Source organism: Macrosteles quadrilineatus, unplaced genomic scaffold (genome assembly GCF_028750875.1).
Source record: "Macrosteles quadrilineatus isolate MER2022 unplaced genomic scaffold, UCM_ALF_1.0 Scaffold_9__3_contigs__length_116548681, whole genome shotgun sequence".
Lineage (NCBI taxonomy): Eukaryota > Metazoa > Arthropoda > Insecta > Hemiptera > Cicadellidae > Macrosteles > Macrosteles quadrilineatus.
Window position 1 is genome coordinate 8,504,530 of NW_026542602.1, and position 26,033 is coordinate 8,530,562.

The following is a 26,033-nucleotide window of genomic DNA, read 5'->3' on the forward strand; positions in this document are numbered from 1 at the left end:
TAATTACTTTGTAAATTGTCACAAATACCTTAGTATTTATCATTTTAAATAAATTTAATTTAATCCATCACACTTTCAAAACAGTTTTTGAAGTATAAATAATCACTATTTAATTTCTAAGTTTAGTTTTAAAACAAAATAAACTCATCACCATACCCAACAATTAACTCACACAGTTTGACCGGTTAAAAATAGCTCAACAATTAATTTAATCAGATTACGCTCCCAGCTATAGCTCAATTAGTCACTGTCTCTACAAACAACATTTGAAAGCACAACATCCAATCCTTGAACCAACAGTTATAATGATGGACACAGTTATTTTTATTGTCGTAATTTATCTGCTAGACTTGGTTTACGACACAGAACAAACTTGGACAGTAATCTGTGTATCGGGCGTAACTTGTGGAGGAAAGAGCACGATTACGAGAGCGTTACACAACAAGTACGTCGGTTCTGTGTTGGTGAAGCAGGACAGTTACTACCTCAAAGATGACGATCCCAGACAGGTACAACTGCCCCATCTCAACTGGAGAAATAGAGAGTTGATGAGCTCAATAGATATGGAACGGATGAACAAAGACGTTAGTGAAGTGATTTCCAGGTAAACAGGTGGGTTTTTTGTTAGAGATATTTGATAGGGAAAATTAGTTGGATGAAGATATTTACCAGGATGAATTGTGATTAAGCAGATAATTTTTTTATTCATGTAAGAGATTATTATAATACTAGAGGTCGTCCCGTGGTCGAAAACTCGGACCAAAAATATTTAGTGTTCAGACTTTTCTATTTTTTACTCCACACTGTAAATAAAACATGTGATTGGAATTTCTTCCATTTTTTTTTATTTTCTGTTTATATTTCGTTGTTATTTTGTCGCCAGCATAGCAACCCATAAGGCCCATGTTAATTAAGAAAAATTCAAATTCATTTTTTGCGCTTATTTTTGAGCCTATTTAAATTTGTCAAGGGATTCTGCACATCTACAGCAAAATATCTTTCTAACAGTATGGATGTATTTTCCCTACAATGCATACGAGCTGAGAAAAAAGGTTTTGAAGAAACATGCTTGCCTATTAATATATAGATCCTTTGATTTTTATTATTAATTTCCGATTGTTCAAACAAGCGTTTGAACCTGAGTTGTTCAAACAAGAGGAATTTTATGATGTAAGAATTGAAAGTAGTAAATTCATTAACTTTTGCAGGAACAATACTTCATCATCAATTTTATTCCTCGACGGATTCATGTTATACTATGACAAAACGATCACAAGTCGATGTGATGTAAAATTCTTCTTTGTCCTGGGAAAAGACACTTGTAAAACGAGGCGTAAGAAACGGAATAGAAGAGTTCCTGACATAGTTCGCTACTTTGAAGAATACGTGTGGCCTGCGCATGTGGAATACAAGCATACCGTGTTTAGAGAAATGCCCGACTTAATCCTCGTAGATGGGAGTGCAAATAATGTTACAATCATAGAAAATATGTCATCGGAAATTGGAAAAGCAGTAAAGCTGAAAAACAGATAATTTGTGACACATTTTTTATTCCCTCCAAGATTGTACCTTTTACTAAATAGGGTAAAGAGTGATAAATTATATTGTACAAGAAGAGTAGCCATGTTTTATTGCCAAGTGCTTGTTTAGTGATGAGCATTTTTCCGACCGCTCATTATATATTGCTGTGCAGCTTAATTTTCTTTGCGACTCAGGGGGGGGGGGTATTTAATTAGACATCTTGGACTTTTAAGTCACAATTGGCCAGAAATTAAGCTGCGTTTACATGAGACCAGTAGAAAGATAGGTTACCTGCAAGCCGCGTTTACACAAAGCCAGTATAGCAGCCAGGCTACTTGCCTCTGATGGATTTCAAGTTAAGGCAAGTAACCTGCTCGCCTACTGGCTTCGTTTGAACGTAGCTTATAAGATGTGGATTTTTCTCTAACTGAAACTTTGTTTGTGTTTTTCTTCTGGTTGCTGATTGCACAGAAAAGAACAACAGTAGGGAAGTTTTATGACAAGACAACACTAGCGTGTAAGATAGTAGCTGATTTAGTTTAAATAATTCTACATGGCAATACAATAATGGTGGTATAAGCGTTCATAGTTACCCCTGCATTTAATCTCAATACATGATACAATAGTTTAACCACCAAGTGCAGTTGTGTAAAAGTAGTGATACTGAAATGACACAGCGTAAAACCATTTTAGCAAGACCAATGAAGAAAATCTTGGGATGTGTTGCTAGCCTAGTGTTCAGCGTCTCTGACTTCAATGCAACAGAGATGGGTTCACCCGACACATCCACAACACTTTAATGGATTTGGACCACTTTCCCTTATAAGTGTTTACATTAACTTCATTTAAAAAATGCCATTGGCGTAGAAAACACACAAAACAAAACAAAGAAGCCAGCCATTTTTTTATCCTATAATAGCAAACTACCTCAGTTGCCAGGCTAGATTTCTGGTCTTGCAGTTATGCAAAGATGGTGAAGTACCATTATGGTATAATTTGCAAAGCTAAGCCAGCGGTAACCAACCATAGATTTAAGATGATGTAGGAGTCTGGGCTTGAACCAGGGATGTACGATGCTCATATGCTACAGCTTAGTCTAAATTATTAGGACAGTAAAAACAAAAACTAGATTTAATTAACAAATGGTGTATTCAGGTTAAATTACAAAGACAAATAACAAACAATAAAGATAATCAATAATCGTTCAAAAGTAAAACTTACAATGCAAAGGATAAAAACACATTTAAATACCGTACCTTAATGGAATGAACAACAATAAATTATTTAATACATTTCAGAACACAAGATCTTTACATCAAAGTTGCTTTCAATCAATCTAGGCTTAAAAATAACAGTCAAAACTATATTTTTATAACAAATCTACATATCTACTTTTTACAAAAATATGATTCACTCTTAAAACTAAGAACTCATAATGACAAAATCTCAAAGTTGATTTTGGAAAATTCTGAATTGTTATCTTGACATGTACTGTGTTACACGATATGTTTGATACACATTAATAATTCACTTCAGTTATAGGCCTACAGTTTTTTTATTCATATCTATTCCTAGTTAATAAAGGAGTTATACTTGAGATAATAAAACGTGTACCGGTATGTAACTAAATGTCTTTTTTTATGTTGACAAGTACATTCAAATACCTGAAAGTATAAATTATCGTTGTAATTTGACTAATAAAATTGTAATGTAATTGCACAAACAAAAATAGAAAATTTACCATTCCACCCCTTCTACAATATTGATTACCAACAAAAAACCGGAAAATTGTTAATTGTAGAATAAAGGGAATAACAGCTAGCTTACCTTAGCTTCATATACAGGTAGGTCATAGAACACACACAAAAAATTTGATATTTTGTCAAATGTATAGTTGCTGTCATGGATGTTGCCACCGATTCATACGTGGTACCGTAACAGCCTTGACAGCAACAACTTTTTGAAATCCACACACTGGACGAAATATTGTTTATGTGTCTTCTGAGGTGGGTTCTATGGCCTACCAGTACTTCTAAGGTAAGCTAGCAGCTATCCCCGTTTATTATACGATGCAAAATCCTGGCCTAGAGCCTTTCCTGAAAATGTATTTCTCAAATGAGTTTTACTTAACTAAGATTTAAATTACTTTTCATACTAACTTTATTTGCCAGCACACTATTTTGAATATGGATGATACAATGTGATAAAACTCTCGTATAAAAATACATTAAAATGCCCAACTACTTTAAAAGAGATTTTTTGACTTACTTAAAAAAAAAATCAATACCTATATAATCATTTTTAAAAGAAACGTAAATTTTAAAAATTAAAACAAAAAAAAATGTGGTCACTTGTTTTCAAATAAATAAAAAATAAAAACTTTAAACATGTTAAGTGAAACAAAGAAACACAAATCATGATATACAACAAAAATTATCCAAAGAAAAAGTATACACAATGTATCCATTTAATTGGGGGAGTTTGATTGAAACGAACAAAGTTACATAAGGAAATAATTCATTTGTCATGAGCTTAAACTAGCTTATTTCTACTTGGCCTTTACAGAAAAAAAAACAACTATAATACATCGGAAATTGAATAAATAATTATTATGAAATAGTATTTACAAATAACAATTAAATGCAATTATACAATTTTAAGATAAATTACATTCACAACCATTCCAAATACCTTAGCACCATCACAAAACATATAGTTTTGACAACACTAAACTATAAATAATCGTTGAACAGTTTCTGTTAGCCTAGTCAGACATTTTACACATTTTCTTTTAAATATCTGCTAATGTAATTATTGTACTCACATTTTTCTTAACATAATACAAATAGAAAAATATACTTTTATAACACCATTTTCATTGAGGTTTTCCAAGTTTTTATATTGAATAGGTTTTGTTAAAAAATAGTTTATGGTCGGATTTCATAGTAGTCTAGGAAACAATACCTCTTTGGTAAAGTGGTAAAATACCCCGTTGAGTTCTTCCACAGCCACTACAATACTTGGGTAACAATGTAGTTACAGAAATCATTACGCTTCTCCTTCCTTAGAATTTTGATTTTCTGTCAGATCAAGAGATTTTAAATCCCTCTTCATTGGTTTGGCCGCGTTGTTGATGGCATTGTTTTCCAAAACAGCATTTTCCAATTTATCCGATGGCAGGACCAAATTTGGATTGGACAGAAATGCTGGGAATTTTATTATAGATTCTGTTGTTTCTTCTTTATTGACATTCAGAAGCTTCAAATCCTTTTCTTCACCATTAACATTCAAGACTTCTTTTTCTGCTGACGGGTTGACTAAGTCTTTTGTTTCCTTGTCAAATTTCTGAAAATCCAAAGGTTTTAGCTCATCAGTGAACTTCATGGCAGGTTTCTTTTTATCTTGACATTCTTCCATGACCTCTTTTAACTCCTTTGATTGTATTTCATTTCCTTGATCCTTAACCGCATCTTTTACTTCATTAGTTGAAGCAATTATTTTGACATCCTTTCCTAATATCCAGCTATCATTTCCTTTCTCAATGTCTTTTCCAGAAATAACCTCAGATTTAGGTGGGATTAACTCAATTACAACCGGTTTAACTTGAACATGACCAATAATCACAGAGTTACTTGGTTGTACCAAACTTCCAGGGGTTTTCTTCTCAAGATTTTTAACTGAAGTGGTTGGGATAGTATTATCAATTTTTATTCCACCCTCCTCTTTCAAGTCAATGTCAGAAACTTCAATGACGTCTCTTTTCTCTCTTTGTTCTCTGACTTGGCTGTTTCCCAATATTTCCCTCCGCAGCACCTTAGAGTCAGGATTTCCCTCATCAGGGTTTATGAGATTATTGTCTACAATCTTGGCAGGTTTCAATGCTGGCACTATATGTTGAACCGCAAGTGGAAGTGGTAGTCCATCAGCCATATTCTTTTTCACAACGTCGTCCTTGATTAACTTTATAGGTTCCTTCAATTCCTGTTCAATTTTTTTGACGATCTTAGGCTCTACAGCTTCAAGAGTGTTTTTGATTTCAGCAATTTCTGGCACCTTTTTCACAATGACAATCGGAGCTTCTTTCTTCTCGTCAATTACTTCATTCGTCAAATGACTTTTGACTTGATTCTTCTCAATCTCTTTTCCTTTTTCAATATTCTCAAGTTGTTTATTTTCTCCAACTAGTTTTTCTTTTTCAAGTTTTATGTCCTGCAGTATTTTCTTCTGCTCCTCAAGAAGTTTCTTTTGCTTTTCCTCGTTTTCTTCCAGCTTTTCAATCAGTTCTTCCTTCTTCTTTAATATTTCTTGTTTCTGCACCTCTTTTATTTCATCATCTTCTTTCTTGAAAGCATCGTTGTGTATGCTTTCTTCTTTCTTGGGCACAGTTTTCTCAATCTCGGCAGGAGGTTCTAACTTCTTCACTTCCTGCACTGCTGGAACTTGAGCTTCCGCAACTTTCACTTCAGGAGGACCTTCACTGACGACTTTCACCTCTGGAGCTTCTGGAACTGGTGGTTCTTTTCTCACATCCTGTTTCTCCTCTATTTTCTCTATTGAAGGAGCAGGATTATCTTTCTGAAGTTTTGGAAGAGCTGCTGCGAGTTGCTCCACGTTTTGGATGTTTTTCAATGTGTCATCTTTCATCTTAACTGGAACAGAAACAAATGTCAGTAAAACCAAAGTCTAACATAAACTCTACAATTTCACAGGTATGGTCAACATTCTGTAAACTAAAACACTTTAAATTATAGTTTCATGAAATTATGTCCATCATTCAATAGAAGTTATCTCTCAAGATATACACAGATACATACTGTTAATGTACATTGTGGCCCCATAAAATAGGTTAAACTAAGTGGCCCCATTGAACGTTGAGTACAAGTATCCAACATTATTTATGATAGGTCTTTAAGAAATTCTCAAATGATATGAGGATTTTTTTAGAAAACCATCAGTGCAAAAACAAAAAGATACTAGACAATTGTTGGACATGATTGAACAATAATAGAAAAATCAGGATTTAAATACTAGGGTTGTTTAGCCAAGAAAAATAACAGAAGAAGGAAAATTGCAAAAGTCTAGCTCGAGTGAAAAACTGGTGATAGAGAATCGATGGACAACGATAGATATATTGTTGGAAAGACATCTTATAGGATTTTTTTTTTCTAGGACGCTAGGCACGAGCCTGGGATTGTTTTTCACATTAGGCCTACTTCAGGCTAGACCTAGGGGTTGCGGCATTATCACTTAGATAAAATCCATTGGTGACTTGGTGGGGATCGAACCCGGGACCCCAGAGACTGAAGTCCCGCGATCTAACCACTACGCCAGCTCGCTCCCCCCTATAGGAGGATTAATATTAATAGTGAAAGAAAAACATCTACACAACAGCAAGTTAAAGTGGATAAGCTTTTTTTTAATAAAGAGGTCAGCAGTTTCTTTTTAACCTTATATTTGCCTGTCCACATAGGCCTGTGTGAGGAACAATGGTGGAACTTAACCCCAAAAGCAAAGCAAGGTGTGAGCCAGTACTGTAAAAAGGTGAACTGCACAGATAAAATTTAATAGCATAGGATTCAAACCCATGTTGTCATGACTTTTGAGTCTGTCCTACTACTGGCTGAGCACATTAAACACACACTTGGGATACTGATACTTTTTAATTAATGACGATTGGTCAGTCAGATATTGTCTAAAATACAATGACAAGTACAGCTACATATACTTTGTACTCACTCTGAGACTTGGTATCCGGTGGAAGGACGTTGACAGAAGGCATCTCCGGAGGTTTCAGCTGGACCAGCTTGGGCGCAGACGGAGGCTCGTTGTTGGAGATGGCTTGCTCTGTTGCGTACAAGTTGGCGTACGAGCCGAGCACCATGATCATTAGTCCCGTCACGAACAATATCTGAATAACAAACAGATTTATGTGTAAGCAAATCGTGATGATTAAAATATTTCTGTTTCAAAATTAATATTGTAGTTTTAATGATTCATATTTATTAACTTAAATAAACTTACCATAGTTTTTAATGATAAATGACATCGTCTAATTGGATGATTGTTTTCACCTTTAATTAGAGGCTGCTGGTTTGGCCTGAGCAGGGTTATTTTAGAGCCTGGTGCCATTCTTACATTGTGCTATCAATTGATGATTCTAACTAAAGGTTGTATTTTTTTTTTTTTTGTCCTGGGACGCTAGGCATGAGCCTGGGATTGTTTTTCACATTAATTCAGTCTACACCTAGGGGTTGAGGCATTATCACTTAAGATAAAATCCATTGGTGATTTGGCGGGATTTGAATCCAGGACCTCAAGGAGTGAAGTCCCACGCTATATCCACTAGACTAGTTTGTTCAAAACTAAAGGTTAGATAGTACCAAGACCTAGGTTAGAACTGTTCTGTTACAAAAAGGTAGGTCTTAAATTTTAATAAATTAACACTGGTAACTAAATAAACAACTGTCGGGTTGTGCAAGTACAGTTAAGAATAGTTGTATCAGACTATTTGGCTTGTAAGTTGTAAAAAACCACTACTGCCAGCATCTGACCAAACAACATATAATTTTTCCTTACACAATCCTTCTTAGGATGAAAATACAATTTGATGACAATAAAATTATCTAATTAAATATTGTGTATCCAATTATAATAAAAGTTTTTGTGTTTCACCACAATCGACTTTTCTCAATCAAACCTGCTATCCCAACAACCAAAGCCCCTAAAAGCATTAAACTCTTACGAATTCAACTCCAGGCTCGTGTGGGATTGTCTTGCTTCTGTGTCTGAGTTGGGTAGGAGAAATGACCTTACGCTTTGCTGGGTGCCAGGACACTCAGGCATTAAAGGAAATGAAGCTGCAGACAAATTGGCAAATACTGCCTCTGCGACATCATTGTTAGGCCCACAACCCTTCTGTGGCATCTCACGAAACAGTGTATGTTCTGCGATTGCGTCATGAGCCAAGGAAAAGCATCGCAAACGCTGGGTCGATGTTCCCCTTCTTAGGGTCAGCAAGCTTACTCTGTTTAGGCCTTCCAAAAAGGTTGCCTGTGACCTCTTGAGACTAGACAGACGAAGAATTAAATTAATTGTTGAACTGATAACTGGTCATGGAAGATTCAGGAAACATCTACAACGGATGGGCTTATATGATGGTGAACCGATCTGTAGGTACTGTGATAGGTCAGAAGAGACAGCTGATCACTTACTCTTTGATTGTAACGAGCTCTCTGACGCTAGATCGATAACTCTTGGAAATATGGCTAGAGGTAGATATCTTCCTGAGGATGAACTAATTGGGAAGTTACAGGCATTCATTGGGCGCCTCAACTTGTAGGTCAACAAGAAAGCAATTAAGTATCTGGGGTGCGCAATAATTCAATTTCGGATGAAGTGCTTTAAGGTCTCGACCTGCCCCTGTTAGATAAGATAAGATAAACCAAAGCCCCTTATGTTACTCGGTCAACCTTTACGTCCAGTACCTGAGCAAGAAGCCGTTCGTTATTATTCTTGGTGGTGAGGCACAGAAAGAACGTGGCGGGGATGATGACGCAGATGAGTACTCCGATGGTTGATCCGACCAATCCCAGGACCAGTTCTATGTTGGGAATGAGAAGACCGGATACGAGAGCAATGGCCACTATGACTATTGTAATGCACTTGAACCTCAGCTCCGGCATGTGGTTGCTGACGGACAGGAGTTCGTGGTGGGGAGGAATACCCTGAAACAAACGACACGTTCTACAGTTGAATCTTGATAATCAGTCACTTGAAAGCCAGACACAATCGTGTGAGTCATCAGTTGATGTCAGCACACTTGAATTTGGACAGTTGTGTCTTTACAGTCCTTCCCAATAGTCAAAATGTACAGTTCGTGACATCTAAGCTAGCACTTGGCCGATCGCTACTAGTAGCTAGTTCAAAAACATTATGTCCCGTCATGCAGGTTGCATCAACTGTCCTCGCTACTCACATGAAGGGGCTCAAGTCCATACTACAAGGGGAGTCAACTCAGTGAAGCAGCGGAAATGTTTGCAGCCCGGTCTTTTCCCTCCACCCTCCTCAAGCCTACACTGCCCGCGCTAGGCCAAGTGCCAGCTTAGATGTCACAAGCTGTTTGACACTAACAAAGCATAATAAATGTTCATGCGTACCATGGTTCTTTAGCAAAACATCAAATAATTCAAGAAACATTTTTTCTTTATTTAGTGTAAAAAATTCAAAAGTAATATCTCACTCCCACATACAGAAAGATCATTTTACTTTGTGGAAGCAATGTCGCTTTATTAGTTTACTTCAATAAACTTTCTTAACCAAAAAGTTTTGAATCATTTGTAGAACTGAAAATAATATACTCGTATCTATGATTAACTATTTCAAGACTATGTCTGATGTAATTTTACAGCAATAAAAATTGTTTGATTAGAACATTCTTGGGCTATGGTCTGAAACATGCTACAAGGCAGACATCTGGAAACACACAGTTAGTTTTAAACTAACGAACAAATGTTTAACAGCAGAATCAAGCTGGGGTCTACTAGTTAAACATACCCTTCTGAACAGCAGAGAGTGAAGGCTCGCACGACAGGGGAAGATAACGAGTGGGAAACTGACTGCGACGCTCAACACAAAACCCATCTTGATCACTTCACTTGTAGGGGTGGGAGAGAAGGAGAGCATCAAGTTACCTAAAAAATCAAACATTATATAGAATCAAACGTCAAATTATAAAGTTAAATCCTTTGCGCCCTGTTGTCCTGTTGTACAGTTCGGATGTTTAACATAAACATTGACAAACACAGCGTAAAATCAACATTAGCTGTCTCTGTCGTTAACCAGGCCTATCATGAACTGTTTCTTTTTTTTCTCGGGTCGGCAACCAACATGTCGGCTCTTCCCACCAGCTCATGTTGAAGAACTTGAAAGTTGCATGCTAACAAGATGTGTAATTAAAATTCATGTTCAGGTAATACCTTTAGGTCTCGTTTTTCTGGCACATCCAATAATCCGACATTGGGTAGGAAGTTTTTGACACTGAAGTAGCCTTTTGTGCATGTCCAATAGAATTCATAAGCAACTTTTTTAAGGCTGGAGTAGGCTACTGAAAAATCACAACTGAACACAGAAAAGTGGCTCGAATCATATATGATAGTCCTTTTGACTCCCAACAATAGCATCATTTCTGTTATCCTCCTAGGATCTATTTTTAGATCGTAGTCCAGCAGTTTAGCGAGTTCTATGTGCCAAATTAGCAAGTTTTAACTGTAAGGGCTGAAACTACAGAATAACAGATGTTGTAACTAATAATTAAAACTTACCAGAGAAGGGTTGTGTGCAGAAAGCAATGTAGCCAAAGCACCCCATTGCTACGTACATCAGCGTACAGAGGTTGACTGCCGAGCGAACGATAACTGTCATCTTGTCGAGTGTTCCGTTAGGGATGGACTCAAATATTTCAAACAGCTGCCTGCAAAATCAAAACCATAACTTTTATTGAAATTACATTGAGGATGAAAAACATGTCATCTAAAAGTCTATAGATACTCAACTGTTTAATTTACAAAGTAATTAAACAACCTTAAGAGTATTTGATCACTTTTAGAATCAAATAACTTAGGCCTATCTATTTAGCTGCTGTATGGTAATTCAGCATGCATTTCTTGACCAAGATAAATCTGAATCCTCCTTGATGAGTTATTTGTTACGGAGAGAAAGGATACACAACTAACTCACCTGAAGTAATAGTCCCAGGAAGTTAAATTACACAAAAAATAAACACATTTTACAATTTTCATCTGCTTTTAACTTCCTGCGACTCTTTCTTCAGATGATGTAGTTGTATCCTTCCTTTTTCCTTAAAAGTTCTTAAAGCCAAGATGTTTTTTTCCCTTCAAAAATTGAAGGGTTAATTGCAATTTACAAATGAATATCGTACTTACGTTTGACAAGATAGTGCCATGGAGAAAATAGGGATGCATTGTAGTAGTCCGGCTGGTCTCCACAGGTACACATGATCCACCCAGTCCCAGGCTACGAGGTGTGTGGTTGCTTCTCCCATCACCTAAACAAACAATGGCCTTGAGTCTAGACCTTGGCAGGTTGAAAACATTGACTGTATCCGTGACACGTATCCAACGATATCACATCAGTGTACATCAATATGTACAAGTTGATATCAAGTTGTATGGACCAGCTGTAGCCCATCTTGTATTAAAGAAGAATACAGATCAGTGAGCAACTCAAAGAGTGAGCTAGTGTCAAATTCCATTTTCTCCCGTAGTTTTAATCAGAAGACTGATACATCAGGACAGTATAAAGGCAGGATAGTATTTTAATTATCAATAATGTGGACAGACATGAATGCAAAGACTACTTGGCAGGATGAGGAAATGGAAGAGCCAAGTGCTAAACAATGTTGAAACTTGAAACACTAGAGACAACATCTGAAATAGCAAAGGATAATGAAGAATGGAGGGGCATTGTTAGCAGGGTCAAACACCACAAGGGTTTCAGCGGCTAAGGATGTAAGGTAAGGTGGTTTATGTGACATTAGTTTAAACAGACACTCTTTGTTGCTGAAAAAATGGGCCTGTATGGTGACAAACCAGTCTGTAGGAATTGCGGTAGGTCAGAGGAAACAGCTGATCAACTGCTCTTTGACTGTGAAGAGCTCTCTGTGGTCAGAAAGAACTCTTGGTAAATTAGTAAGAAGTAGTTACCTTCCAGAGGATGCCTTAATTGGCAGAATACAGGCTTTTATCAGGTGCTTGGATCTTTAAGGATAAACCAGCTTATTGATGTGTGCAATAATTTGACTAAATTGAAAGAGCCTTGTGGCTTCAGCCTACTTCTGAAAGATAATAAGATAGTTTGTCTGTTTAAGTAATCTTAGTTTAAAAGTGAGTGTATTCAAAAGAAATCGATAATTTACAGAACACTCTGTCGGTGGCTTAATTCAACTAACTTATGTTCATTTTCACTATAAACTGGCTACTACTTTACATGGGAATGGAATGTATAGTTCTTTGCACAACTCAAAGATTGAAACTCAAACAATTTAAAACTTATACAATACAAAAACAATGACATCATGAGCAATTTAAAAAGAAATAAGACTTAACAATTGTATGACTAGAGAGTCTTAAACTAGAGAAGTTTATTATTTATGGCCATCTACTTACCATTGACTACTTGGACAGTCATCTAAAAATTACAACACATCATCAAACACTATATGACGCAGCTATATTCTGAGTGTTCTTATATAGTTTCGGTTTTGACAATGGTCCAATCATAAGGTATCTGAATGTAAGAGTATCTTTACCGTACAGGGTTTTACACCCCTTTGGTAGTGGTACCAACCTTGAGCACCAGGCAGATGTAGAATGCAATAGTGGCAGCACTGATGGCTGACAAACTGTCAACGTTGCGTAAAAGTCCCAAGGGGAGAACCACAAACACAGCGATACCTGTCACACAACATAAACTAAAAATAATTGAAGACTAAAAACACCATATATTTAAATAATCCGAATCTCATTATCAAGTAATTTATTGAAAAAAACAATAGGATTGTCTGTAGAAACAAACTAAAACTAATATCTTACTTTTAAAATATAGGCTCTAGAAAGTTAAAAGAGATAATAAAGGTGTCTCACCAATGAGTACAGTTGCTCGAATGGATTGTGGATTCTCAATTCCGAGTATTGGTCCGAGAATAGCCGGGCCGAGATCTCCAACCACCACGAAGAATGCTACACACGTTCCGAGCATGAACCCGATGATGCTCAGTTCCACAGTTAGTTTGCCAGGCGGGCCGAATATGTGGAAAGCTGCAGGTCGAAAATATATATGAACATAACATAGGGAAAGTCAGTTATTGAGAATAGTATGAATGAATTAAAATAGGCCTAATTGTTTATTTGACGAACTACTAACAGGTTGCAGTTAATCACTTAATTTACTGCTCTGTTTGTTGGTTACAAATTGTATTGTTGGTGAAATGATCCATGCTGTTGAGGATGCAGACATTAAAATCTGGATTATTTTTCAATGAAAGCACAAAAAATATGTCAACTAACAATTAATATTTACACTTATACTGTTTACTCACAAGATGGTAAATACATTATAAAAGATGGTAAATGGTGATCGATTGGACACTCCAATCATCATCAGACCCAATAGGCGAATTTCACTGATAATTAATTTTAGGATTAAATTAATCAATTTTAGCAACTGTAAATTATTGAACTTGTTTTCGCTCAGTCTGCAAGTTAGATGCGGCAGAGGTGATTTAATATTAATCTAAAATGTATTGAGATATAAAGATTTTGATAGCATACATTATTAGTGATATTTCTGAGTGAAACCCTAGAAGTTTTAAAGAGACCATTTTACGGAATATACTTTCTGTAGCTTTCTAACAGACAGAGATCAGCTAATTGCACTAATCGATCCGAAACGTGAAAGTACTGAAAGACTTAAAAGTGAAGAAGTGAAAGAATAGAAAATAAATAGTGTATGATTAAACAAGCTAGAAATTATAGTTAGACAAATAAACAGGTTTTGTTTCCAACCTTGCAGTTAAAAATCAACATTAAAACAATCACATTTAACTTTGGTTCAAATAGTTCATTTTTGGCAAAGGCAAGTTACTTGAGGGATTATCGCATAGCATACCAGTAAATTATCAAGATTAGTATAGGCCTAATAAAAGTTTTCACTTAGCTTGTTTTTCTATGATAATGGTACAAAATATTCACGATAAGGCTGATAACTTAATTGGAAAATAGGCTATATGACTTTGCCAAGTTTTTCAGAAAAAATACATCAACAGTTTGAACAACTGACCTAAAAATTCAAAGTTCCTTCTTCTGGCCAGAATTGCCGACTTTATCAGGTAATAGCAGGCTAGACGAGTCATGATGCTACTGAGAATCAACATTAGAGTGGCCAGGATAATACCACACTGAAACAAAACACCTATTAGATTACAGCTGATTACAGCCAGTAATTCAAGGAAAAAAAACATAGGAACAATCACTAGAAGGTAATAAACGTATGACGATTGAGCAACTGGGCTCTCATACTTCATTCTGTGACAGCTGTATGTAAAACTAAATTAAATAAATCTTGACTAGTTGGGACTGTATAAAAGTTTTACCCAAATTGATTACAATGGATTTTTATTATGATGTATTGCTTTTTTAAAAATACATTTTGTCTAATCAACATTACACTTAACTTACAGCTTGGAGAGAAAAATATTACTAGGCCTACCTTACCTTAAAACTATCCACATTGCATTGAAATCCGTATTAGTGCTTACCATATTACATTCAGCTAAAATATTGTCAACACCATTGGCGATTTCAAACAATTTTTGTAAGAAAACTGTAGAATCTCCAATCTTCTCTGTATGTAAAATAGATCTTATGTAAAGCATCAAGATTAAGGACCGAGCCCTCTAGAAGATCGACTTTGGATTTCAAAAGCACTAACTTATGTCTATTTGGTTACCTAGACAACATATGGTTACATAGTTAATAGTGATGATTTGATTATAAAACATTTATGCAAAAGTTTGTAAAATAACAACGTACCTGTTTGAAACAAAATGGCATTGCCAACACGCTTACGCCAATGATACTGTTGGCTAGCGTCATGACATGGCCTGTGTTGGTCCCCATGTCGGCCAACACTGAGAAACTATGCTGAAAAAAAAGTATTTAAGTTTAGTATCTCGTGATCTCATCCTTGGAATAGTAAAAGTGATAACAAATTAATCTTATCTTATTTAACTAACACATAAGTTAGCTCTTTAAAAAAAATAGGACTATTGGGAATAGCACAAATGATTGGTAGGAGGCATCTGTTTTGGAGGTAAATTACGGGTTCAAATCCTGCCAATTGCCAGTTTACGTTATAATGGTGAGACCCGGTGTACCTGTACGCAGAGTTCACCTATTCAATATCAATAAATTAACTCACCAAACGATATATCAAATTAAACAATCGAATAATCATTATTATTTACTCATTCCAAGACTTGGCTACAGATATTCGGCCATGCCAACATTTGAAAACTTATCGATTTACAAGATAGGCCTTTTACAGGAGAGACAACTTTTTTAGGTAAATTAATTAGAGAAATGTTATTCTTAATGAAATGAGTTAGTATGCTAAAACTTAAGATAAATCAGAAAGAAAATAAAAATTGATGTCTACTCAGCAATAAACCCAAAATGAAACTACATAACCTATTCGCAAAATATGCTCTACTAAGTTACTTTCTCTTAATTGATAGATTTAAAAATATACAAATTACCTTTTGAATGTGAAAAGCACTTACGTATGTCCGACATGAATTGAAACAAATTACTGCTTAATTTTGCGTTAATGCTTATAAAAGTGAAAATTTGTTGGGTCTTGGGTCTCACAATAATAAACTGTCAGTGACAGCAAGGAGCAAGATAAACGTAAACATAACCATAATCTGAAATGTGGAAACAAACAGCCAGTACAACAGCATTCACTGGACATTGGTTTTAAACATGAGCTAATTCATAAGCCGTAGCATTGACTAGGGAAATAAAAGATTTTTGTTCCCTTGTCTGTGGCCGTAGCCATGCCATGGCCACCTTTAACTACAGGCCGTGGCCTAGTGGAATTGGCAACGTCGCAAGTGGTGTTGTTTAGTGACAGACGTCCCATAAGATAACAGCACGGCCGCCTTTAACTCCGTAGTTAAAGGCGGCCTTGATAATAGACAGGTGTCATCAGCCACGGCCGCCTTTAACTCCGTAGTTAAAGGTGGCCGTGCATCAGCTCATTAATTCGCACTTTATTGATTAAAATTAAAATTTATGAACATAAATTTATTAAAATATTGAAAATAAAACATACAGAATTGAAAAAAAATATGAATTAAAAATCTATATTTGTAAATTGTTATATGAGGTTATATGTTATAAGGAGGTTATTAGTAGTGTATATAGGCAACCTCCCAAGAAAATTTGGAACAAATACTGTATTATCATTTCAAAAAGAGGGACTTCACATCATGTTAAACATTCAAGATTGGACAACTTCAGAAACAAAAATGTTCAAAACTTGGTATTCTAACTGTTTTTGCCCAATATATCTTTTATTTGATATCGTTTGTAAAAGATACTTATTTACCAAAATTCGAGACCTTGGGTTCATGCCACAGCTATGGGACAAGGAAAGGCACAGACATAAAATCAGTTTTTTTAATCACAACTTAAAATTCTTTGAAAACCCTTCATTATTATGCTGCGATTAAGTTTTATAACCTTCTACCTGATAATATTTTACAAATTAATTACAGACATAAATACATTTTAAAAAACAACTAAAAACTTGTATGTTATCCAAGCCCGTTTATTCCCTAGATGAATTTGTTGGTTGACTTTATTGTAGATTTGTAAGTTATAAGCTTTTGTATTTTTATTTAGCCTTTTTATATATGGTTAGTTTTAACAATATAATCATATAATTTAATTGTATAACGCCATTCTGGTGCAACATGTTGTACTCTTGAATAAATATTATATGACTATCATTATGACTAACTTGATCTTGATAATGGTGCCTTTGTTTTACTTGATGGTGGTGTCAAAATGATTGCATTGCCTACATCTATGCAATAGCTTTGACAATCGGTAGTTTCAAACTTTAACCAATGGTACAAAACCGATATATACTTCAGAAAATAATATTCCTGAATCCTGCCTGGTTGGTAATAAATTGTTTATGAATGCCGATTCGATTCAACTAACCTCAATCAAGCTCAAGTGAAGTTTGATAAGTTTTAATGTTGTTAAAAAATATTGTCAAGGCTTAGCAATGGATTTTGTATTAATTAATGTATTTAAGTATCCAGAAAGGGCTGCACTTTACTTGACGTCCTACACTCATTCGATTGGTTTTTTCGATTCGATATTTTCATTCGATTCTTTCATTCGATATATCGTTTGGTTAGATAGGTTAGGTTAACCTTACCTAACTAACCAAACGATATATCGAATGAAGCAATCGATATATCGATCGATATTTTCATTCGAATGAGTGTAGGACGTCAAGTAAAGTGCAGCCCCAGAAAGTAAATAAATAATATACCGAACAGTATTTCTGCAGGTAACACTTAACTTTGTGTATAAAACTATTTTTTAAATAGTACCTACAGGTATCTAGAACTTAGAAAATAAACTAATTTAGTCAGCCATATATCAGTATAAGCTTTAACTTATATTTTAATTTGTGAAAAAAATTACTATAAATTAATGAAATTGTAACAATTGTAATGTGTATTGGCTTGTGTTGCAAAATTGTAATCTATACTCGGCTACTGTAATTTCGGTGTTTGATAATTGATTGCTCCATAGTTTAGTCAAGAATCGTAGGTAAGTTGCTAAGTTTAGGTCAATGTTTACAATTTGGTTGAACCTAAATTTACATAAGTTAGCCTATTGGCTCACATTTTAAGGATTGGAAGTTCTTAAGTTTGTGGCATTGAATTAAATATACACTGCAAAACCTGTCAGAGTTCAGAGTTAGCCCTAAGACTTAGTCCTAGACGTAGATTGAAACATCTTAGATCATGCGTACTTCTTAGATAGCCTAGGGTAGACTTCCATATCTGTTGGCACAAACAACCGTATGAAAGTTAGGTAAGGTTAAGCTAACCTAACTAACCAAACGATATATCAAATGAAACAATCAAACAATCGATATTTTTATTCAGTTGTTTGTGCCAACAGATATGGAAGTCTACCCATAGCCTAGATTAGGTTGTTTCTTTCCTGCAGCACTGCATGTGCTAAGTCTTAGTCAGATCATACGAACACAATTGTAGGCCTACTGTAGGCTACTTGACTTGATTAGGCCTAGCCTATTATCAATCGGAACCATTACAGTATGACATAAAATATTTGGTCCATATATTTTTTTTTATCAAGTTATTAGGTACGGTAGCCTAGTAGAAATAAATTTCAGTGGTTTAATCAACAGGCATAACATTTCCAAACATTAAATTTTCTCATTATAATTTTCATGACTTGAATTCTCTTACTATTAAATAAATATTTGATTTTTTCAGCGTGCCTGCTGTAGCCTCGGTAAAGAGGAGTCACAGAAGAAATTTGGTTGAACAAAATTGTCACGTTGGGAGAACAATAGAAACTGTGTAAATAATGGCCTCAGAACAACCAGAACTGTTGTTCTTTGATACATTTTCTCATGAAACATCTGAGGTATGTATTTTGTAGACGGTTTTCAAAATTGCAAAACAAAGTTTCACTTTGAATTGTTTATTAGGCCTACATTTAAGATACTTCAGTTAGTTTGTTCCATTAAAAAATGCCAAGTCAAATGGAATGCTTTCAATAAATGGTTCTAGGTAAGCCTAAATAAACAGCTGATCTTAGTCGGTAACAAAGTAACAAAGATTTTTTACTCAATTCTCACTCATCCTCCACATTGTATTCCGCACATATGTACACCACTAATTAGATATAAGTTGATACTACTTTATGTGCTTATGACTACCGTACACAAATTATTACGTTTATTATGGTTAAGTTTAATATGCACCTAACTCAACTCCATGTTTCCAAACAGAACAGACATGAAGATGTTGACAAAGCAATGGGAATAGACACTGACTTGGAAACTGAAAATGTGAATGAGCCTCCAGTTAAGTTGGGTCTTTTGAACAAATCGGAGGGAGAAGTTACATTTAGTTTTGTTCCTAGCTCATCAAAATCAGAGAGAGAATCTTCACCACTCTTTAACGAAGAAAATATATCCTCTGCCGATGAATTAAGCGAAGATCTTTTGACATTCTCTGATAATATGGAGACTAGCGATGATGACTTTTGTAGTTTAAATATTACAAATTTTGACAAAAATGAAGCGTACATTTACAAAAGTGATTTGTGGATTCCATCAGAGAGAACAAAACATGCTTTGCTAAATCCTCCACCTCAATTCTCTGATAGGGATGTTTTTACAGTCCCAGAAATTCACGACGACAATGTACCTAGCAGACTTGGTGAACTTGCAACCTCGATCACTGAAGGAGAAGAAACCAATTTTAGAACAATCGATTTGGAAAAATCATCCAAATATGGATTTGACTCCCTTTTAGAATTGGTCAGGAAAGAGGATTATACAACTGCTGTTAACCTTACCGCTCAGCTGTTGACAGATCATAAAACTAATTGTAGAATCAGTGATTCGTCAGTTTACCATACTCCGCAGTCAATACAGTTGTGGTTTACAAGGCTAACATTGCTGGTGAAGCTGCGAGAGTTTGATGTAGCTGCTATGGAAGCAACTTATTGGAGGGATGGGGATCAGCCTGACTTGTACTATCAGTTCTACCCAGAAGTCTACCACGGTCGTAGCGGTTCCATGGTTCCATTCCAAATGAGGTTGCTGCTCGCTAATTTGCCAAGCTTGTGTGGTCAACATTCAGAATCGTTGGAGAAACTTTTTAAAATTTTAGCAGTTGTCAAAAAGATAGAGAAGAATTTGGAAAACGAGGCTGCAAGTCGATTGGAATTGGAAAAAGACAAAGCTTACAATTTGTGGAAAGCGAGAAAGAAACGTGTATTGATTTCAATCGTTAATGTCGCTTTAAAAATAAATGATTTTTTACTTGCTGTAGATATTGTGAATGGTATGATTGAAAATGAGAGTTCCCTCGGTAAAAAGAAAACACTTTGCTCAGTTCTTGGTCGAATATATCTACAATTTGGAGACTTGAAGAGTGCTGAATATTGTTTCTTACAGGCACAAAATAGCACTTCTTCAACTTTTGAGCCTTCATCTGAAGACTTTGACAGTATCTTGGATATGGGATTGTTGGCTGTTGCTCGTAATGATTTTGAAGAAGGGTATAGATGTTTTGAACAAGCGTCTTTCATAGATCCCTCTAGTTTGTTGGTGATGAACAATTGCTCCGTTTGTCTCTTCTACTCGGGACATCTGAGGGAAGGCATTCGATTGTTGGATGGAGCATTGCACAATGATCCACTTCATGGTCTTCAGGATAGCCTCATCTCCAACCTGTGCTATATGCATGAACTGAGCTCAGCTAAATGCAAAGATGCCAAGATTGAACTTCTTAAAATGGCTATGTTGTTCAAAGGAGACTCTATAAATGATGTTTCTTTCCGACTCTTTAAGTAGTCTTGCAGAAAGTGTTTTTGTTTATTATTGTTAATTGTAAAAAATAATCTTTTCTAAAAAAAATTTATGTTCTAAATAATTGCTAAAATATATTTAACTTTCAGTACTTTGATTATGTTTTTATTATTTAATATTTAAATTTAAGCATCAGGGTAAGTCATTTATGTATCAGAAACATACTTTCTCCCATAAGCTTGTTTAATTTGGTAGGCGGCGGGATATCTATGACTTTTATGGTTAAAAATAAAAATTGCAATAGCCTAACTATTAAACCGTAATTTTAATAGCATCGGGAGTTTGACCATTTATTATAGAGTTAAAAGGACCACAAGATACCAAAGTTTAATAACAATCGTACAAGCCATTTATTTGAAAATCATATCTGTTATATTATGCGTTTTATTTAGGAAAATCACCATTACAAATTAAAATTAATACAACACCTGGAGATACCAAGCATTAGCACCCACATAACTTTGCCTCTTAGATAAAGACATTTTTCTTTTAATTTAATTTCATATAAAATTTTGTCAAAATGAGACCACTCCTGCGGTCTGAAGCTCTGTACATTTCTACACATACAGTCACAGACACAGACGTCACTTTAAAACCCACAATTTTGGTCAAGGGGGACCAAAATTGTATATATCCACCCAAAACTCAAACTCAATAGTTTTGGCAAAAAATACTTTTACGCCACACTACACTATTTTGACAAACTTCCCACGCAAGGATATAGTCCAGAAAACAGCTCTTTGCCGCCAGCTTAATCAAATGGGGTTTCATTGCGTACTACTGTACTGTAACAAGTTTTACCGGACACCAATCAGCTGATTATACTGTATTTGGGTGGCAATGAGTGGTAATATTGGTGGTAATGTATAAGGATTTGTACAGATTTAGTAGTATGGCGTAAACTATCGTACGCAACTCGTCCAAAATGTGTTTACCGGACTCATATGGTAATCCCGTACTCGACTTTGTCTCGCTCGGGAACGACCACTCTCGTCCGGCAAACACTTATTTTCAGGACTAGTATCGTAATATACTATTTCTATAAATCAGACTAAAATTATTTAAATTAAAGGAAACAATATCAAGCTGTATAAATTTAAATTAGGATAAGACTTCAACCTTTGTAAAAAAACAAAAATTGTATCAGGTTGTGTAATTATTTTCATTTAATACAGTATTCAAAATTATCCTTCATAGTCAATCTGGTTACTGCTCATATATTGCAATAAGAGGGATTTAAGATACTGTATTATTAATCAAAGGTCCTGTATCAAAGGATCAGAGGTCCTGTATATTAAAACCTCACCATAAAACATGGAAAAACCCCGTACCTCTAGTAAAACACCCCTTAAATCTCCATTTTAGCTGTATATTTGGTGTTCTTGCAACTAAGGATTTTTTTGACAGTGCTCAGGAATGCCGGGGCATTCTTGGAAATCCGGCACTGCTGGAGTCACAAACTGTTAGTGTCATAAATTAGGAAGTGTTTGTGATAGAAATCTTTCATCATAACTTTCCTAACATTGTGACATCAAAACACAAAGATTTTTTGCTTGGTGTGTAGCACATAAGTGGGAATAAGTGACCGTATTGGTTAATTCATTTTTCAGGAACTCAATTTAGACCTGGTCCAGTTTACAAAGACAGTTTGTGTGACGGAAGTGAGAGTCATCCCTCTCGGAGCGAGGGTTCAGGCAGACTTTCCTGGGGGAGTCAGGCTCGGGTGAGTGATAAACGTACAGAGTTATCCAATTAATCAATCAAGTACCAATGATCACTGAATCACAGCTAATTTAACAGTTATCAAAATTGGCTAGTAACTTTCAACAATATGGTCTTTGTTGATGATACATCTATAAACCAGCTAATATAGTCGCTTTTACATTAAAGTATAGCTTAGTAGAATGAGCCGCTCAACGATTGTAACTTCAATAATTTTGTTAGATAGGAATTTTGATTGATAACCTATTGAGAAACTACATCTGAGTCCATAATCGAGCCCGAAATTGATTGTACCATTATCCTACAGATTTGAAGGCTAGCATTATAAATATTGATGTGACATGAAATATACTAAAGTTTGCATTAAGTTGTCCATTCATTTTAGCTTGGTTAAAAGTTTATGACAACTGAAAAAAGTTATTGGCACCCTGTGTAAATTAAATTTGGTGGCTGAATTTAAACTATGTTTCATTCTCATTCTAAATTGGCTAATACTTAAACATGGGAAAGGAATGTCTATTTGTCTCCCGATAGCAAAAGCATATACAACCCATCTAAAAGAGTATATTTTAAATTTCATGATAAAAATATTTTACGAGTTAGGCCATGTATACAACATCAAGTTAGTTTTTAACTTTTATCTTGATAAAACAATTTCTTTAAATCCATTTCTAGATAATCGATAAATGATTATTGGGTTTATATTCACACTTTTGTCTAAGGATCTTTTTGTGCAAAATAACGACGATTGTTAAAGTAATCGTATCACTTTAAATATATTTTCCTATGTTACAGAGCGACCAACCCGTCACAATTTAAAATAGAGTTCTTTGTCAACGATTTGAGCAAACCGGGAGCGTCAGCGTTTGAGAGCGTCGGTGGAATGGAGTACAATCAAAACGGAAACATACACGTGGAGTGTGAACAGAGAGTAAGTGCTTAGATCTATGTATTTTGTACATGTAAAATTGATTTTTTTTGTGGTACAGAAAACTTCATATAGAAAAGATTCAAAGTGTCCAAAATTATATTTGAATTACCAGTAGTTTTTCAACTTTGATGGATTATACATGGAAGTTCTAAGGACGGAGACAAAGATTTGAATTAAAGATGTTTTTGTATTAAGTTAAGAGAGTTTAATTCAAGCATGTTCCACTGTTTATGTATCATTATCAAGGTTTTTTTTTGTATTTAATTGATTTTTCTTATCATCTTGCATTTTGCACAGGATTTCTTTGACAGAAAAGATGTCAACTTAGGGCTATGATTAAAAGTGCAAATTAAAAGGAAACTAATTTTAAAGAAAAGATTTTAAGTATTTAAAATTCTATAGGCCTAGGCCTAAATTAGATTTAACTATTATTGCCTAGATTTAATGATTTTAAGCATGAGTTCAAACTATTTGAGATTACAAATATTTAATAGACTAAGATATATAATATTGAATTTAACCTTTAACGTTCAAGTAAAATACAAACTATGGTAAATTTTTTCAACCGAAATCACACATCACAGTAAATATTTCAGTTGGATAATACAACAAAACAATTCAATGAATTACAAGTCACTGGTACCTAATAAAAAAATGATTTTCCTTGGTTCCTAAACTTTAATTTTAATTAGACCCACAGGTAGGTAGGCCTAGTTTAAATTAAACCTTTTATGCCACTATGACTATTCACATATTTTTTGCTTTAGAATGACTTCAGGTAGGCTTATACATGTAGCCTATATCAGACCTATCACTTATGACAAGACATTTTCTTAAATTTCTTCAAAAACATAAACAAAAATAATATTTATAACTCTGTTCTGCTAATACTTTTTCTTGAGTAAACAATTAGTTAGTGATCTTTGGAACTTGCTCCAGCTATCTAATTGCTTTTGGAAGAGTTAAAAGAATGCAGGGCCAATGACGTATTAGGTACATCAACTAAATTCACAATACGTAGGCCTAATCATTTTATGTTATTTATGTTAACTTATCCAACATAGTTCAGTACATTTTTCTGCTGAACCGAATTTTACGGCATAATATTGTACAGTTAAATAAAATAGATGTGTGTCAAAGATTCAGTAAATAAATACTGATATTGATGAACAATACAAATCACAAAATACATTAATATTTACCATCGCCCAGTTAATTACCTGATCGTTATCATTATCAGCAAGGAGAGCCTCGGTATCCATGTTCATTGTTATCACAAGTCTTATCAACAGCTGATTGAACAGATGGGCTTAGCAATGTTTATTTTCTCCACTTGTCGCAACCTTTAAATCATCAAACAGTTCATCATTAGATTCTGACTCAATCTTCATTCATTGCTCTGGCAATCTTTGAGAATCGGCAATTATTTATCTGCAACTTAGAGTCCAAAGTGTTTCTGTTGATTGTTTTACTGAATAACTTCTTGATTAAATAATGTCTTGATGGCATTACTTTTGATGGTGCTGTTATTTGGAGAAAATTATGTTAGTTTTTTTTTTACTCTACTCAATATCTCTTTCTTGGTAACTAAATAAAAAAGACTTATACATTTTTAGTTTGGAGACATGTTGATTAGAATGAACTAACTTTCATAATTAAAAATGTATCTTTTTTTAATTCAACTAAATCTGTGTACAACTTGTAAATAATTCAAACATAAACAATAACAATAATCATATGATTATAAACAAAACACGGAATACTAAAAAAAATTGCTTCTCATAAAAAATACAAAAAAACTGTTTTATCCCCAATACAAACTTTAAAAAATTAAGTTATTTCAATTACCATTAAGTTATGTGTCAATAAAATGTTAAAAAAATGTTCTGTAGGCCTACATATTAATAAATAAATAATAGTTATATTTTAAACTGTATTAAAAAAAATACGGATTTTAGTTGTATAATTCATTTAGTTGTGATTTCATCAACATAAAATTGTCAGCTCTGGGTCTTGAGAGTTTTTATTAGAGTTACCGTTCCTAAGAATAAATCAATAAGGACTTGGTGCCTGAATATTTCCCATCTGGACCTTACTGGGTAATAAATGGCTTGGGGACTTTAAATATTTCCCAACTGGACCTTAGTGGGTAATGAAATGCTCAGGTACTTTGAATATTTCTCATCTGGACCTTACTGGGTAATAAAATGCTCAGGGACTTTGAATATCTCTTATCTGGGCCTTACTGGGTAATGAAATGCTCAGGTACTTTGAATATTTCTCATCTGGACCTTACTGGGTAATAAAATGCTCAGGAACTTTGAATATTTCTTATCTGGGCCTTACTGGGTAATGAAATTCTCATGTACTTTGAATATCTCTTATCTGGACCTTACTGGGTAATAAAATGCTCAGGGACTTTGAATATCTCTTATCTGGACCTTACTGGGTAATGAAATGCTCAGGTACTTTGAATATCTCTTATCTGGACCTTACTGGGTAATAAAATGCTCAGGGACTTTGAATATTTCTTATCTGGGCCTTACTGGGTAATAAAATGCTCAGGGACTTTGAATATCTCTTATCTGGACTTTACTGGGTAATAAAATGCTCAGGTACTTTG

The 26,033-nt window shown here is 34.7% G+C and overlaps 3 protein-coding genes across 6 annotated transcripts in view; 2 read left to right on the forward strand and 1 right to left on the reverse strand.

Annotated features, from left to right (window-relative positions):
- Nucleotides 1–303: 303 nt before the first annotated feature.
- On the forward strand, nt 304–1,533 carry LOC129002347 (nicotinamide riboside kinase 2-like). Its single transcript, XM_054430083.1, has 2 exons — nt 304–604; nt 1,209–1,533. The coding sequence occupies exons 1-2, from the start codon at nt 306–308 to the stop codon at nt 1,531–1,533; spliced, it is 624 nt and encodes a 207-aa protein (XP_054286058.1). The 5' UTR covers nt 304–305.
- A 2,340-nt stretch (nt 1,534–3,873) lies between these two features.
- On the reverse strand, nt 3,874–24,684 carry LOC129002069 (putative sodium-coupled neutral amino acid transporter 10). 3 transcript variants are annotated; one of them, XM_054429582.1, is made up of 11 exons: nt 24,631–24,684; nt 15,129–15,239; nt 14,377–14,494; nt 13,182–13,355; nt 12,886–12,992; nt 11,463–11,584; nt 10,842–10,990; nt 10,075–10,211; nt 9,006–9,245; nt 7,258–7,429; nt 3,874–6,170 (listed from the first exon to the last, which is right to left on the reverse strand). In XM_054429582.1, the coding sequence occupies exons 1-11, from the start codon at nt 24,676–24,678 to the stop codon at nt 4,570–4,572; spliced, it is 2,979 nt and encodes a 992-aa protein (XP_054285557.1). In that variant the 5' UTR covers nt 24,679–24,684; the 3' UTR covers nt 3,874–4,569. The 3 variants fall into 3 exon arrangements, with proteins under 3 accessions (XP_054285557.1, XP_054285558.1, XP_054285559.1); XM_054429583.1 differs by lacking the exon at nt 24,631–24,684 and adding an exon at nt 15,854–15,969; XM_054429584.1 differs by lacking the exon at nt 24,631–24,684 and adding an exon at nt 15,878–15,964.
- The window catches only part of LOC129002068 (protein virilizer-like), a 38,811-nt gene continuing 30,396 nt past the window's right edge, over nt 17,619–26,033 (forward strand). For both annotated transcript variants that reach the window (XM_054429580.1, XM_054429581.1), the window contains exons 1-4: nt 17,619–17,685; nt 18,647–18,800; nt 22,368–22,480; nt 23,275–23,410. In XM_054429580.1, coding sequence (XP_054285555.1) covers nt 18,741–18,800; nt 22,368–22,480; nt 23,275–23,410 — 309 coding nt within the window. In that variant the 5' untranslated portion in view covers nt 17,619–17,685; nt 18,647–18,740. The remainder of the gene's footprint in view (nt 17,686–18,646; nt 18,801–22,367; nt 22,481–23,274; nt 23,411–26,033) is intronic.

Excerpts from the sequence above, each read along its gene's own strand:
- LOC129002347 (XM_054430083.1), top strand. The coding sequence starts at position 306 with ATGATGGACACAGTTATTTTTATTGTCGTAATTTATCTGCTAGACTTG. Across the intron at positions 605-1,208 it reads GTTAGTGAAGTGATTTCCAG|GAACAATACTTCATCATCAA; the intron begins GTAAACAGGTGG and ends TAACTTTTGCAG.
- LOC129002069 (XM_054429582.1), bottom strand. The coding sequence starts at position 24,678 with ATGAACATGGATACCGAGGCTCTCCTTGCTGATAATGATAACGATCAG. Across the intron at positions 13,356-14,376 it reads AAGGAACTTTGAATTTTTAG|CTTTCCACATATTCGGCCCG; the intron begins GTCAGTTGTTCA and ends TTCGACCTGCAG. Across the intron at positions 11,585-12,885 it reads ACATCTGCCTGGTGCTCAAG|GTGATGGGAGAAGCAACCAC; the intron begins GTTGGTACCACT and ends TTGTTTGTTTAG.